The sequence below is a fragment of the Capricornis sumatraensis genome, chromosome 15, assembly GCF_032405125.1.
Source record: "Capricornis sumatraensis isolate serow.1 chromosome 15, serow.2, whole genome shotgun sequence".
In the NCBI taxonomy this organism is placed as follows: domain Eukaryota; kingdom Metazoa; phylum Chordata; class Mammalia; order Artiodactyla; family Bovidae; genus Capricornis; species Capricornis sumatraensis.
In genome coordinates this window covers 25285596-25301936 of record NC_091083.1, presented here as the reverse complement: position 1 = coordinate 25301936, position 16341 = coordinate 25285596, and the positions used below count along the sequence as shown (strand labels likewise).

Below are 16341 nucleotides of genomic sequence, written 5' to 3'. Positions count from 1 at the left end.
AGACTACCAAGGCAGGCAGGCTTCTCTCTCATTTACCATGTAGGGGGAATATGTTATAATAAGATATGTTGAATTAATTTTTAAACTGGAAATATTCAGTTTATCTCTAAATATCCCTCAACACAGAGCTGAATCTCAATCTATTTCAGTTGTTTATTATGGAATTTCATTTGCAAGTCACTCATCACCATGTTAGGGAAGAACCACATGTTCCATCACTGCAGAGAACAGAAAGGAAAAAAAAGTGAAATAAATATGAAACACTTCTCAAAATTCAAGAGATTCTTATTGTATGTGACCTTAAAGAACAAGAAGACAGACACTGCATGACTCATGATGATGGTGTAGACTTGCTTCCTTGGTCAGGGTCTGTGTCTCCAGAGACTTGAATTACCCCTGGGACCTGTCAGTTGTTATAGAAATAGATTTGCTTATACATAAACATCAAACCATAAAAATATGGAAGACTTCTGTACTACAAATACACAAGTTAGCTCTTGTCTTTGGGTTGCTATGCTGCATGAAGACTTCCTGGCCTTTAAAAACATATTGAAGGTTTAGAATTTACTCTTTCAAATGAGATGATCTTTCGATATCAAGTTCTTTCCCTGGAACTGTGTACCTTTATTTGATAGTTGAAAACTCTTGTGTTTGTAAGGGGCTTTCCTATTTTTAGGTACTTTCCTTTTATTAACGTTGGGCAATTCAGTTTTTCTGCTTGATGATGGAGACTTTGAGCCAGAGAGGGATTAAATAATTTTCCCTAGAGGATGTGGGAGCCGGACCTGGACCTCAGGGGGTGTTTGGCAGTAGATAATGTGATCCCATCCTTGGTATCACCCTCAATCAGGGAATGGGTAGAGTACGAAAGTGAAAGGTAGATGACAGAAATGAAATGTTCGGTAAGTAAAGGGCTTAACAGCTATACAGATATTCCCTTTTGGCTCAGCCTAAGGTGAAAATATGTATTAAAATATAGCATTTAACATGGTTTAAAAAAAAAAGAAAATTGGGGAATTTTGAAACATGATAGCTATCCATGAAGAACACTTCCTTCATATCCCCAAAGTCCCATTTTGGAGCTATTAAGAGATCTTTACTGTGATGAAGTTCAGGGCTTAAAATGTTTAACAGAAAATTTTACATGAATTCTATATTATACCTACAGGTAAATGGAAAAAAATGCATTCAGTCAAAAGTAGTAATGTATCTAGCTTGCCAAACATTCCATTAAGGAGTTCCTACAACAAGTCTTAAATGATTTTTTAAAAAAATTTCCCACCTCATTTTAGCACAAATTAAATTTTACTCACCATTACACATCTAACATCAAATTCAGTGCCTGGAATAACCACATTTCTTTGAATGAATGAACATAGGGCTCTAGTTAAATTTTGGTCCTAGTGCTCCACTAGATAACTTTGTGAATAAGACAAATAATTTCTGTTGACATCAATTTTGTTCTGTATGAAAGAAAGGGCTTTAGCAGGATAGACTTCTTAAGGACTCCTATAGTTTTAAAATTCTGGTTTTAAAACCTTACATGGAAAATTTGTGTTCACGTTGTATATGGCATTTGTTTTTGATTTCCAAACTTTTGTGCATAATCTCAACAGATTATTTTCTTCCAGCACAGTGGAGAGACAATAAGAATTTGTTGTATGATGGAAAATGAGAAAATAGCAGCCACTGAAGTCTGACCAGGTAACTCACCATAGAGAGGAGGTGTCACCATGAGCTTTGCAAGTACTTTCACCTCAAACACTAGCCAGGCAATGCATCTTAGGCAGCTTTGGCAAGATTTTCTTCCTATGCTTCTAGAAGTTTGCAAGATTCCTATTTCCAAGTAAAGATAATGTAATATAGTTTCTATAGAATACTGTAATAGTCTTTTGGCAGGGGCTTGAGGGAAACAAGTAGAGTCCACACATTCTTCTCTTTTAGGGAACAAATATGACATACAGAGAATTTCCTCATAGAATTCTCTACACTGGCATGACATGGCTATGATTTTATCTTTATTTATTTGTTTATATTTTCTTGACCGCGCCATACAACAGTTGGGATCTTAGTTCCCTAACCAGGGATTGAACCCTCACCCCTTACATTGGAAGCATGGAGTCTTAACCACTGGACCACCAGGGAAGTCCCCGTTACTATGATTTTAAAGTTAAGGTTTCCAGTTTCAGAACCCTTGAGGCATTTCTTTTTGTCATTTTGCTGGTACGCAGGTTATATAATGCCACTAAGTTCACATTAAAAGTCACTTCATAAAACGATCAACTCTTAATAGAACATAACCATTTTTTTCAGAATAAAACAATGTTTCCCTAAGTAATATTTCACAGAAGAATGTTAGTTTTCTGCAATATCAAATGTCAATAAAAGAACAGATAGGTAGGTAGGTAGGTAGATATGTAAGTAGGTAGTAGATAGGTTAGATTAGATTAGATGAATAGGCTTTCGTTTTGGGGAATTGCTGGGTTAAGCAAACTTAAGTAGTTTTCTTGGTTGTGGGTCTTCTAAGGTGTGATGTGGGAGCTTCTAAAGTGTCATTATGCCTTGTGGATCTCTTAAGTGGCAGGGGTATAGATTAGTATACAGGTTTCCCCAGACATGTTTGTTAAAGAAACCCCCTTTTCCCCTTCAGAGTATTCTGCAGAATTTTAGCCTCATACAACACAATTTGACATCTGTACATGATGATTGTATAGAATTTTTTTCTTTTCAGAATTTTTAGGCAAGGCCAAGGCAATTTACAAAATTTAAAACGAAATATGATACTAACACAACATTGTAAAGCAATTATACTCCAAAAACGGAAAAAAAAACCAACAACTAGATATGCTATTAAGAAAAAACATTATTATACTTTTCTGCTTGGAATGTATTTTTTGATTAAAGTTATGTTTTATACCATTTGTTTCATTATTCACCATAAGGTACTTTTATTATGTCCCACACTGATATGCTATGGCTTTATAAACATTAATTTATCCTAGGATTTAAAAAAAAATTGATAAATTGAGCTGTATAGTCTTAGAACTACCCCAGTTGACATTAAACGATTTGTTTTGAGAAATACATTTTAAATTATATAACTGGTGATACATACTGCATTGTAAATATTGTTATAGTTTATTCTTCTAAATCTTTCCAAGCATGTATTACACATTGAGAAATATACAGATATCTAGTGAAATCTGTAAAAATTGACCCTATGGGCAGAATTGAAAGAGGGTACTTATTATTTTTTGAAATAATGATGTTTCTAGAATTCTTAAATAATAAATCAGCCTATGTTAACTATAGCTTCTCATGTTTAATGATGTTTACAATTAAAATAATACAATAGCAATGTATGATTAACAACCATAATTAACTCAGAATAGATTCTTCGAAGTGGTTCAAAGGGCTTTCCATGATAAATTACTAGCCTTTAATCAGCTAATATAAAGTACTTTTTTAGACTGAAAAAGTATATATATGTCTCATAAAAATTTTAATTTAACTTAATGAAATGAGTTTAATGATCCAGCTTCACCATACCAGCTCTGGGGTATGTCTGACATTCCAGTGAAAGCTTTATGTAGATGGAGTTGAGGAATCTTTGAGATAGTAGGCTTTCCACTGTGTTATCTTGAGTGTTATAGCTGAGTGGTTTTCCCAGAATCTCTAAGTCTTGTTCAAACTATTTTATGAATGAATTGAATTCATGAAATGTTAATAAACTTGTCTCAGTTTAAAGATTGTTGACTTGAAAAGTTCACAAAGTTGAATTTTGCTTATTAAAATATTCTTTCCTCTCATGAGGCTAGTCCTTGCCAGCCTCAGTGATCTGGTTCTATCCACTCACACGCAGCTGTGATAAGGAGGGTGAAGAGTGAGCTAAATACGGAGGAGGCCTGGGCAAGGTCATTTTTGCCAGAACACAGAGATGCCAAGATCTCAAGGGTGCTGCAGGATATAAAAAGGTGCTGCACTTGTGAATTTTATATATATACAAAGAGTAAAAATGAGGGTTCCTGTATTTGAGGATGTGAAAGATGAAACTGAAGAAGAAAAAACAGGGGAAGAAGAAAATGAAGAAGACAAGGTGGGTGAGAAGGCGCTTGCTGAGGCGTGGTGTTCATTCCTTAAAGTTGATGATGAGAAAAATGTTTCCTTTCCTTTTTCCCTGGACAGGTATTCTTTAAGCCTGTTATTGAAGACCTGAGTATGGAGTTGGCCAGAAGGTGCACTGAACTCATTAGTGATGTAAGTGGCTTAAAAATTTTTATCTGTTTTGCCTTGCATATGTGGCACGATTGTATCATAGAATCAGAGAGCTGAAGAGAAAACCCTGAAATCATTTATTTAAAACCCAGTGATTTTCCAAATCATGGAACGAAGTCCAGAAATGTTAGATGGTTTTCCCAAGGTCACCTAGACAGAATTTCTGTGGGGATATGTCTCCATGTTCTTAAGCCAGAATTTTGTCCCTTCTTGAACTTCACTGTCACTCTGGCATGAAATCATAAAGCATCAAATTTCTGAACATATTCCACTGAGAATACAAAGCCTTTTACAATTTGTGTAATGATGTAATTTGTTTTGAGAGGATCTCTATCTAAATGAATGGTTTTTAGCATTTTGAGTAGCTTTTATGGAATCTGACGAATCCAGTAGTTTTCCAGACCAGAAACATGAATGTTTCTATGTGCATTTAACATTTATTAGCAATTTAGGATTGACAGTTTACTGAACTGCATATTGAGAACTCTGAACTGGATGTGGATGATACTATTAGTGAAAGGAGCATTGTTGTTGTGACTTTTTTTGTTAACTGGGATCAGTTTATGTTGTATATCGAGGGAATCCTAGAATTACAGAATTAATTGGGCTTTCCTGGCGGCTCAGACGGTAAAGCGTCTGCCTGCAGTGCGGGAGACCCGGGTTCCATCCCTGGGTTGGGAAGATCCCCTGGAGAAGGAAATGGCAACCCACTCCAGTACATTAATTAATATGGGTAAACTCTGGGAGATAGTGGAGGACAGAGGAGGCTGGTGTGCTGCAGTCTATTGGGTCACAAAAAGTCAGACACAATTTGGTGACTGAACAACAACAATCTATATATTTCTGTCTACCTATTTATCTATAGTAAATATGTAAACTAGGATGGCAGAAGCAAGGGAAATGTGTTCTTCTCTTGGGATGAGAATTTAGATGGTCCTCACTAGAACAGTTAGAAGAGAATTGCTGGTACACAGGGAAGATGGCTCATGAAGCGTGAGCAGGTGCCTGTCTTATCTAGAAAGGGGAGCAGAGAACTGCTTGTTTCTGCTGTTGTTCTTAAGCAAGATGATCAGAATAGTTTACAGACTTTTATTTGCAGAGGAAATCAATCCTGGGCCATATAGTCACTGTTCTCTGAAATCAGCCTGCCTGAGTAGTTTAACAGTAACCCTGGGCAGGCTGGCACGACACAGTTCCTCAAGGGAAGCATTTAAAATACTAAGATTAAGAAATAATAACACATTTGAAGTGTTTAGTAAATTGTCTGGAACATTGTGAGCAACAAGATGCTAGCTGTTATTAACAATTGTCTCTATAAATTAATTTCGTATCCATCCAATCACATTTTATATATGATTCTGTGCTCCCTTCTGGTTAGAAGAGCCGGGATGGTGGAAATCAGACTCCTTCTTGTACACTTGACATGTAATGTAATTACATTTTAAATTGAGTGTTTCTCTGTGCCATTTCTTAATATTTGTCACAAGCTACTATATGTAAAAGTTCTTTGTAAGCTATAATAATAATGAGATGATAACGGCAACAACAGTGATAGTAAAAGCAGCAACAGCTAATATTTACTGAGGACTAAGTGCCAGGTAATGCAGCTTGTGAAGTAGGCTGTCTTGCGTGCCTGTTTTAGAGGTGAAGGACAAGAAGGCTCCGTCTGAGAGGTTAGGTAATTTGCCTGGATCACACAGTTAAGTAGTGGGGAGTAGGACTTGGACATGAAGCCCTGTCTCTTAGCCAGTCTGCTATGTTATCTGTCCTATAGCTTTCATGCAGAGTTTACCTGCGATTTATTATTATGTATTACACAAATATTACTAATGTGACCATTTAAAACTTCAAGTTCCGTAGCTCTGGAGATAGTACCTCTTTCAGTGTTGTTTTGTTTGAGGTGTATTTGTGGCTGAGTCAAGTTATATAAACTATTAAAGTGACAACTTTAGTTAGTAATTGATAAGAACATTTCTCAGTGACTTCAAAACCAATCTTGTAGTGAGGGGCGATGGCCTTTACTGTTTTGACAAAGCAAAAGCCATGTTATTTCTCTCTCATGTAGGTGAAGTCAAATATGTGAGAGTAATTTCTGTTTATTATAGGTTTCTATTGCATAGCCTGTTCTACTTAAATATTTAGATCATATTACTGTGGCCTAGTTTATATCTGTGTACATGTTTACATTTTGTTTCCAAAGAGAATTTCATACTTTTTAAAATACTGGTTCAATTTTTGAAATTTTTATATTTACCAATGAACAGTCTGAACAATTACTTTCTTTGTTTCTTAAAAAAAAAAGAATTAAGAGTTTGTACAATCATTTCTAAATCAGATTTTAATTTACCCTTTCTGGAAGAGTTTCAGGGATTGGACTGAATCAAATTTCTGTTGTTTTTAGAAATGTAATTAAATAGTATTATTAAATAATAATTTTTTCATTCACACTTGGTGTCATCAGTGTTTTTATATGGAGCAGATTAACTTAAATTTGAAATTCTTTTCTTTGTTGTGTTGTCTGCATAACTAGATGGTGGTCTAAAATGTATATTTGAAATTGCATCAATACGGAGATAAAAGCAAATATAGAAGGGACAAATTGAGTTAGATTGGAGTTCCAGTCAAGTCTTTATTATGTCTCTGATAGTGTCCATCTGTTCGTGCTCACATTTAATTTAGTCCACCAGTCTTTGCCCCAGTCTCAATCTTAAAGACAAACCTTTAAGGACTTTACTTTTGTTTTATAATCCTTTATATCCCAAGGGGGAAATCCACGTGTTTACCTGAGCCTTTTTGTTTGTTTGAGGCAATCTGTTTGCAGCTTGTCACCAGGTGAATTTGGTTTTCTGTTTGGCTGCTTTGTAGAGTCCTACATCTTGAAGCTTTAAGAAGCTGGCTCACATTTTCTTATTTATATTTGTTTAGCTGCATCATGTCTTTGTTGTAGCATGTGGTATTTTTCATTGCAGCATATGGACTCTCTGGTTGCAGCCCGCAGTCTTAGCTTCTCCATAGCACATGGGGTCTTAGTTTCCTGTCCAGGGATTGAACCTGCATCCCTTGCGTTGCAAGGCTGATTCTTAACCACTGGACCACGAGGGAAGTCCCAGGCTCACATTTTCTTGATCAAATCACACAGCTAGTGAGACACTGACCTGGGATTTGGAACAAGGTCTATCTGACTCCCAAACTATGGCCACCACGATGTCCTTTCTCTGCTGTTGTGTGCCAGGCACTCCAGCATGCAATACTGTATTTCATGCCACAGTGAGCTAGTGCCATAGGCCCCGTGATCCCGAGTTCAGAGGTGGTGAAACCTGGCAGTGAGTAGCTTGTCCGTGGCCACCTGACTAGTCAGGGATGGGGATAAGAATCAGGTTTAGATCTGGCCAAGTCCAGTGCCTGGCTGGTAGCCCCTCATGACTCTGCTCCATTTTCCAGATGAGAAGGTTGGTTTCATGGATTTCTCTTCATGCCACAGTCTCTCTGCATCCCCTTCATTATCATTCTGATCATTCCTCTCTGGACCTCTTTGAGGTTTCATGTGTCTTTATCAGGATGTAATAACGAGAACTGTGCGCAGAGGTCCAGATGTGGATGGCTGTGATTATGAGTAGGGAAGCATGCTGTTTCCTGCCTGTTTTGTGATGATATTTACAGTTTCTTGGACTAAGGCGGGGTGGGGGGGGTGGTTTGCTGCAGAAAGCCGTTAGCTCAGCCTCAGTAAGGACAGCATCCTCAGCCATTTCTAGTCCTAATTTCTGACTTGTAGCTGATCATGTAGGGCCCATCCTCTTTTAATAGTCCGAGTGATTTTCCCTTGCTAGGGATGATCTAATCTGTGGTGGCCCACCCTCTTGCACAGCCCTTTGAGAGCTTCTGCAGTTCGTCTCTTTCAGTTTACCATCTCCCGCTCCATAAGAGTGCGGGCTCATCAGCAGACCTGCAGACTTGGCTGTATCATGCCCCTGCCAGATAATTCATTAAAATGTTAAGTAAGAATGGCCTAGTGATAAGTCCTGGAAGGCTTGCACTGTTTAGAATTCTCCATAGAAAGAAATGTCTGTTTTTCAGATCAGATGGCTTCATTTTGGGGATCAGGATAAGGCATTAAAAAAAATTTTTTTTTTTCTTTTGCCTTGCCTAGTTTCTGCTTTGCACATGCTCTGCCCATATTGTGGGATTTTCCCTCTGCATAGCTCACTTCCCAATCTTGAAAGACACCTGGTTCTCTGAGACAGCCTTTTAAATTTTCTCTTAGCCATGCAATGCTTTTTATTTTCCCAGATATCCTCTCTTTGGTATTTTGTCCTGTTACTCAGCTATCTAATCAATTCCTTGAATAAGTCAAACCCACTGACTACACTGAGCAGTCAGCATCATGGATCTGGGAGCCTTTTGTAGGGTGGTCATAAAAAATAGTAGGTTTAAAGGGACCCTTTGTATGTTTCTTGTAAATTAGGATAAAGAGTCTCTGCAGAGCAAGTGAGCCCGCATCTGCCAGAAGCCTCTGACTCAGTGTTTTGATTCAAACCTTTTTAGGGTGTTCATTTGTGTGGCAGCAGGAAGAACATTTTCCAGGCAAGTGAACATTGTTTATTGTGGGTAACCCTTCCCGATGCTGAAAACATGGGATTCCATGGTTACCCCTCCAGAGAAAGCTCCAATGGTGTTCAGAAACCTGGGAGAGCAGCCTTGGCTCTGAGCGCCTCAGTTAACACACAGTGCTGGAGCCGCAGTTCTGTCTTCCAGGGTTCATTGCACTTAGCCAATGTGGTTCTATTTGTGAAAAGACTTCCTAACTCCTTCTGGTTAAGAATGCTTGTAAAAGGAAATACCCTCTAACATTTCTACATCTGTCTTCCGCTTTTGGCCATTAGCTGGCCTCATACTAAAGTGAAAGAAACTAGACTAAGAAGAGGAAGCACACTCAACTAATTTAAGTCGAACTGTAGCTGAGACATGGTGGGATTAATGGGTGAGGTCAGCAGAAAGTAAATTATTTAGGCATCTTATTGACATTAAGTCATCAACTTTGGATTGTGTGTTGGTTGTGAGTGCAGATGGCTGCGCAGAACCTGGAAATCCTAGCACAGGGGCTTAGCAGATAGATGACTATTTTTTTGAGATGAATCCTGGATGGAGGGGCTGCAGCCTTGATGTTATCAGTCTCTCAGGCTCCTTTCCTTCTGCTCTGCCATCATTGATGTGGTGGTTTATTGTCTTGTGATGGCCTGGTTCCTGCTGTTTTCCTGTGGTTGGGAAAGACAAAAGGTGGACGGGCGAGGTGTCAATGGACTGTGTCAGCAAGTCTCTCCCCTTGTATTTGCTTCACCAGTAATAATGCTGGGGAGACTTCCAAGAATATCTCATGGCCAGAGCTGGGCACCTGTCCTCCCCGACCGATCGCTGGCCAAAGGGAATGAGAAAGCCATGCCTGTCTCAGAGCAATTTGTCCTTTGCGGCTACGGTAGGGGCGTATCTCCTCCCGTAAATACACGTGAGTTCTATTGTTAGGAAAGAAAGGGATTGGAGAGACAATCTATCCAATAGATGGGGCATCTGTTAGATTTGGAATTGACTGTCTACTCAGTGATTTTCATTTTACCTAAGTTTTAGTATTAATCATCAACGGAGTTCCCTTTCATCTATTTTTTCCAATTCTCCTAGTATATGAAAGCTACTAATTCATGGTATTCTTTATATAAAAATTTAAGATCATATGCTTACTGTCTCTCATATTGTAAAATTCATTAGAAATACAATATGAGTGACAATAAGCATCTAGTAGGTGTATGTGTGTGTGTGTGTGTTTATCTTTTAAATAAAGACCAAAGAAAGGAATGGAGAGCACACTTAAAACTGAACTATTTGCCTGCATAGCAGAGGAAATAAATACTTCACCTTTATCCCTAGCTCCTGCCCTGAACATTCAGCTCAAGTCAGAGCTTATCAGAGGCTGTAGCCACAGCACATACCACTGCTGTGAAGAATGTGAATGGGAGAGGGAAGAGATGGTGGCGAAAGATAAAAATAATGAGCCAAACTTAAGCCTAATGATAGCTTATTTTCTCTCATGCTTAATTATATAACGGAGATACTTTTTTTTCTCCTTATGATCAAAATAGCCTACTATTTATCATAGTGCCATTAACGGTTTAATTACTAGTGACTGAGGACGGTGATTTGCAGAGACCTAAAATTATGGCTAATCTCTGAGAAGAAAAAAAAAAAAGCAATTTAGTGCTCAGATAAGATAAATATGTTCTAATGTTGATTTCATGAATAAAGCAAATGTTTAATGTGGTCAGCATCTAATATCTGAGTCATCGCCGTGAAATACGGCATTTAAAATAATGTTACTCAGTATGTTTGTGGCTGGTTATACCTCAGGTCAAATAATGCCCCTTATGTCTGTTCAAATATGGTAAAATCTCCATGTCATGTTAAAGTGTAACATCAACATTAGTCATGTTCTTTAAGAACCAGGTAGTGTATACCGTTAAACTTCACTTTTAGGCTGTAATTAGGGAGGCCATGTAATTTATCATCTGAACTATGACATTTTTTTCAATCTAAGTATTTACAGTCTTGGGCAGATAAACATGACTTTATTACAGGGTGATACAACTTTCAGCAAATTACCTTCATCCTCTCAAACAGTCATAAGTTTTGCCTGCCCAGTTTTCGGAGAAGGCAATAGCAGCCCACTCCAGTACTCTTGCCTGGAAAATCCCATGGACAGAGGAGCCTGGTAGGCTGCAGTCCATGGGGTCGCTAGGAGTCGGACACGACGGAGTGACTTCACGTTCACTTTTCACTTTCATGCATTGGAGAAGGAAATGGCAACCCACTCCAGTGTTCTTGCCTGGAGGATCCCAAGGACAGGGGAGCCTGGTGGGCTGCTGTCTATGGGGTCGCGCAGAGTTGAACACAACTGAAGCGACTTAGCAGCAGCAGTCCAGTTTTCAGATTGGATGGCAGTTAGTGTGACAGCGGGATTACATTTCAGGTCCCTCTCTATAGTTCCTGACTTCTTTTTGACTTATCTGCCCATGCGGGATCTTCTCACAGAATAATCCTGCCTCTCCTGAGAGGAGAAAGAGTGATTCCTCTCACTAGTGAATTGGAAAGAGGAAATGAGGATTGCTCAGCTAAGCCTTTCTGGACTTTTTCCCATTTGTCTGCCTGCCACCACACGGGGGCATTCTGCAGTGATCTCCACAGGTGACAGGCTGTCCGGGTGGGTCCTACATTTGGGGGAGGGGAGGAGGTTGGGGAGGCCTATGGGTTCTCATAAATTGGATATTCAACCTTTGATTTGAGCATAATTAATTAGTAACCAGAATCCCACTGTGGCCACAATTGATGCCCCCTCCTCTAATCCAGCATGTCTAGGTAATGATGCTAACAGTAATCTCCATTTGTTTAATTTTGTCCTCTCCTTAACTGGTCACATCTGTCCTGATGACTCCTAACTTTAAATCCAGAGGTAGGCAACTGTGTTTCTGTTTGACCATAAGGCTTACCTGTTAGGGTCTGTGACTTACAGTAACAATAAATTAGGACAATTGTATGAGTGAAATGGAGCATTTTTTTTTTTTAAGATGTGAGTTAAAGTTTGTGTGTGTGGTATGACATAGCTACACCGAAAATTGGATATACCTATTTTATATACACCTGCTATACTTATTCCCTCAAACTTGTGTGTTAGTTCTCAGTATTCAAGTTATTTTGAGAAAGGCCATGCTTAGCACAGAACCAGATTTATTTATTGAGAAATTTTAGCATGGTTTGAAGAAATCAAGTGGTAAAGGGGTGTGCTGAGTATGCATGCAATGCTTTGTTGTTGTTGTTTAGTTGCTAAGTTGTGTCCAGCTCTTTACAGCTCTGTGGACTGTAGCCCACCAGGCTCCTTTGTCCATGGGATTTCCCACTGGATTAGGAAAATCTGGAGAAGGAAGTGGCTACCCACTCCAATATTCTTACCTTACCACTGAGCCACCTGGGAAGCCTATGCAATGCTTCTTTTTAAAATAAAAAAAATTATTTTAAAATTAATTTTTGTTGACGTATAGTCGCTTTACAATGTTGTGTTAGTCTCTACAGTACAGCAAAATGAATCAGCTGTATGTATACATATATGCCCTCTTTTTTGGATTTCCTTCCCATTTAGGCTCCCACAGGCACTGAGCAGAGTTTTCTGTGTTATACAGTAGATTCTCAGGAGTTCGCTCTTTTAGACGTGGTACCAGTGTTTCTTAATTATGCTGAAGAAGCTGGACAAATAGGACCCACAGTCAGTGTGGGTGTGACACGCAAGATCCTTGATGGTAACTGTGCCCTTGCCTATCCAACGGGCAGCCTTTTTCTTACCCTGCCTCATCCCCTTTGTTGTTCTGAGCTGGATATCAGTTTATTTGATTTGCCTTGTTCTGAGTATCATTCCACATTGGAGTATTTATTTCAGAAAACAGACTTGTGCAGTTAATTCTTCTGTTCAAAAAGGGAGCATTAAAGTTGTTTTTTTTCTCTTATGTAAAATGTCCTCTCTTTTAGATCCGTTATAAAGAAGAGTATAAAAAGTCTAAAGGCAAGTGTACGTTTGTGACTGACACGCCTGTGCTAAACCATGTAAAACACATTGGTGCTTTTATTTCTGAGGTACGGTATCAAGACTTTTTAAATGGCTTGGATTATTTTCTATTTATATAGATAAAAGTTTCTGTATTAAAATTAGAGAATAATGTTGCTGATAATACCACTGAATGTTGATATTAATAATATCTGTATATGTAATTCTATGCATTATGTCAATTATGTAAACTGGTAGCTTATTATCCATTGTTGATATGTTTTGTGATATATATCTATATTGACTCTAACCTTTTTTTTTTACATCAGATTAAACGGAGATATTTTTATTCAATAGAAAGTATTGGCAAAATAGTCTCAGAAGTTCCATTATTTTATTTCTTAACAGACTTATTAGATGTAAATGATCCAATCTCATTTTAAAAATAAGTCAGACTTATCAGCAGATTCCATAAAACGTGGTATCTTTGGTAAGTAACTTCAGATCAATTTGAACTATTTTTGGTTAGGATCAGTTCAACAGAGATACCTGCTATGAAACCATAGAGTAAGAAATGCACTACGTTCGTTTTCCAGCTGAAAAATCATGTAATCTTTTTCTGAGCGAATGTAGAACTGCAGCATATGTTGTCTTATAAAGCACAATGTTAACAGTGATTTCTGTGATGAGGCAATGCCAGTGTCTGTGAATGGATCATTTTGAAGAGATAAACTCGAAAAGAAGATGATTAGATAGTGTTGTAGATGACTGACCTCTAGTGTTTTCGTAAGTTATTGGAAAAAGATCAACATGATATTCTTGGGATTATTTCTGCCAACATGAAAGCATTTTGAAGAAAACTGGTAAATTTTAAGTATGAAAATCTGAAGAGTTATGGGAACACAAGGCTTACACAAGCTATATGCTCAATGAATCAACACTCAAATCTGGCTCCAAGTAGGAGTAATATCAGGGACTTGTGGATAGAATGGGGAAAGCCACAGTTTTGTTTACTTATGTAAGCTATTAAATATTATTTCTCCTTCACAGAGAAATGCTTGGTGTTCTTAATTATTAATTGAGTCTTTTTCCTGAAGGAGTTAACTACAGAGGAAAAATAAAAAAAGGAAGAGGGCAATCTGCTACATTCCTTTGAACCTAATCTTCCCAAGAGGAAATAGTGAATGAGTCTCTCTCTTTATGAGTAATGACTGAGATCATTTAGAGGCAGTGCAGATTGTATGTGGGAAAGTGCAAAAACAGCAAAAAAGCTCCGCCACCTCAGCACCCTGCCATTGTGGTGGAAGAAGTTAAGAAGACTTGAGTAAAGGAAGGCTGTCCTTTGTGTTCAGGTTCTAATGACTTGTGTTTTCTGGAACAGCTCAAATATCTCATTCTCATATATTTTTTGATGATCAAATATATGAAATTGTTGATACACAAGTAGAATTACTGTTAGAAATGTGCATGGGTTTAAGTAGAAAAATAGCCATTATTTAATTAGATTGATTTAATTAAAATTTTCATTTGAGGTATAATTGACATGGAATATTAGTTTCAGGACTCCATATTTGTATGCACTGTGAAAGGACCACCACAATAAGTCTGTCATCGTATGGAGTCACACATCTTACTTCTTTTTTTCCCCTTATGATGATTACTTTTTGAGATTTTCTCTCTTGGTGACTTTCAAATATGTGATACAGTTTTATTAACTACAGCCACCATGCTAGATTTTATGTCCCCATGTATTGATTTTATGACTGGAAGCTTGTGCCTTCTGACCGCTTTGCACCCATTTCTCCCATCCCTCAACCCCTCTCTTCCAGTTTTTATTTTCTTGCATGTTTGATTTAAAGGTTTTGCCATGATAAATTGGATTTATTTCTTCAAATATGACCATCAGGTTCAGTATCTGAGATTAAAGTTGACTTTACATATTTAAAAATATTTTATTGGACGATAGTTGCTTTACAGTATTGTGTTATTTTCTGCCATACAACAAAATGAATCAGCTATTTGTATACATATATCCCCTTTTTTGGATTTCCTTCCCATTTAGGTCATCACAGAGCCTGAAGTAGAGTTCCTGAGCTATACAGTAGGTTCTCAGTAGTTACCTAGTTTATATATAGCAGTGTATATATGTCAATCCCAGCTAATTTGTTTCCTAAGAAAGTAATTTTCTTTATTCTCTTTCAATATTCACAGTAAAAGAAAAACTAAGACATATTTATTTTCTTTTCTTTCTCCCCCCTAGGCAAAATACAAAGGTACCATTAAGGCGGACCTTTCCAATTCTCTTTATAAGCAGATGCCAGCCACAATTGACAGTGTCTTTGCCAGAGAAGTTTCACAACTACAGAGTGAGGTATGGTTCTCCTAAATTATTATATAATTACGTAAATCAAATATATAACTAATACACATTGTTTAGCATTTTATAAAGAGTTGTTTATCTTAGATATTAAATATGGAATGAAACATTGGAAGCAACTGATTCATGTTCTGTCAGCAGTCACTGATAGTGACGGTCACTGATAGTCACAGACAGTGACAAGGACCTGCCAGTGTGTTGGTTACATGATACAGTCTTTCCTAGTCCCAGTCACCACTACCAACAGAGCAAATATGAATCTTACTTAGATTATAATCTTATAGCAAATATTAAACTAGTCTTTGATTTAACTTGTGGAGAACATACCCATAGCTTATTAAAAGTCACATAAAGAATTAATGGTTAAAGTCAGGATCCACAGATCTGTGCTCCCTCAATTAGACAAGTGGTTCCTGACTTTTTTTTTCTCATGGATGGTATTTTCACTTAGACTATATCAGGCTCCCAAAAAAGCCTCCACCAGGTGGAAGTGGCTATTTTAATGATTGCAAGTTGCAGACAGACTTAAGAACTATCATTATGTAAACTCATTTTGAATCCATGAGAGTTTAGGAGTAATTTTCTTTTAGAGTACATTAACACAGAAGGAATCCTTAATGCATTTAAATCTATTGTGTTCCTTAAAACAGAATTTAAAAATAGAATATTTCGCCTCTTTCTCACTCATATTATTGCTATGTTTTCTCCATAGTACACTCCGATTTTTTATTTTTTGGTTACTTTATTTGTCCATAAGACAGCAGGAACCTCATCTGTCTTGTTCCCTGCTCCATCTCTTTGCTTAGGAGTCTAGGGACTCCTAGAACACAAGAGGTGTTCAATAAATACTTGTAAAATGGATTTTTGTTCAGTTGATTGTTTTTTTAAAAAGAAATGTTCCCTTTTACATAGTTTATATTTTTCATGCTACATTTTTGGTTAATAATAATAAATACATAAAAATGCTCACTATGTGTCAGGTACTGTTCTGTTTATTTCACATATATTTATATCACTTAATGCTCACAACTCCATGAGATAGCCTCATTTTGGAGATGTGGAAACTGAAGCAGAGAGGTTAGGTGACTTGCCCAAGTCATACAGCTAACAAATA

At 37.5% G+C, this 16341-nt stretch overlaps 1 protein-coding gene across 3 annotated transcripts in view; it reads left to right on the top strand.

The window, feature by feature from the left end:
* Positions 1-16341, top strand: part of NEBL (nebulette) — a 385069-nt gene that overhangs the window by 266515 nt on the left and 102213 nt on the right. Inside the window, exons 1-4 of one of the 3 annotated variants that reach the window (XM_068987356.1) lie at positions 4016-4096; positions 4186-4257; positions 12835-12939; positions 15111-15221. The exons of the other annotated variants lie outside the window; for them this stretch is intronic. Of the exons in view, the coding sequence (XP_068843457.1) occupies positions 4016-4096; positions 4186-4257; positions 12835-12939; positions 15111-15221 (369 nt within the window). Of the gene's footprint in view, positions 1-4015; positions 4097-4185; positions 4258-12834; positions 12940-15110; positions 15222-16341 lie in introns of those variants that run through there. 3 annotated transcript variants of the gene reach the window in all.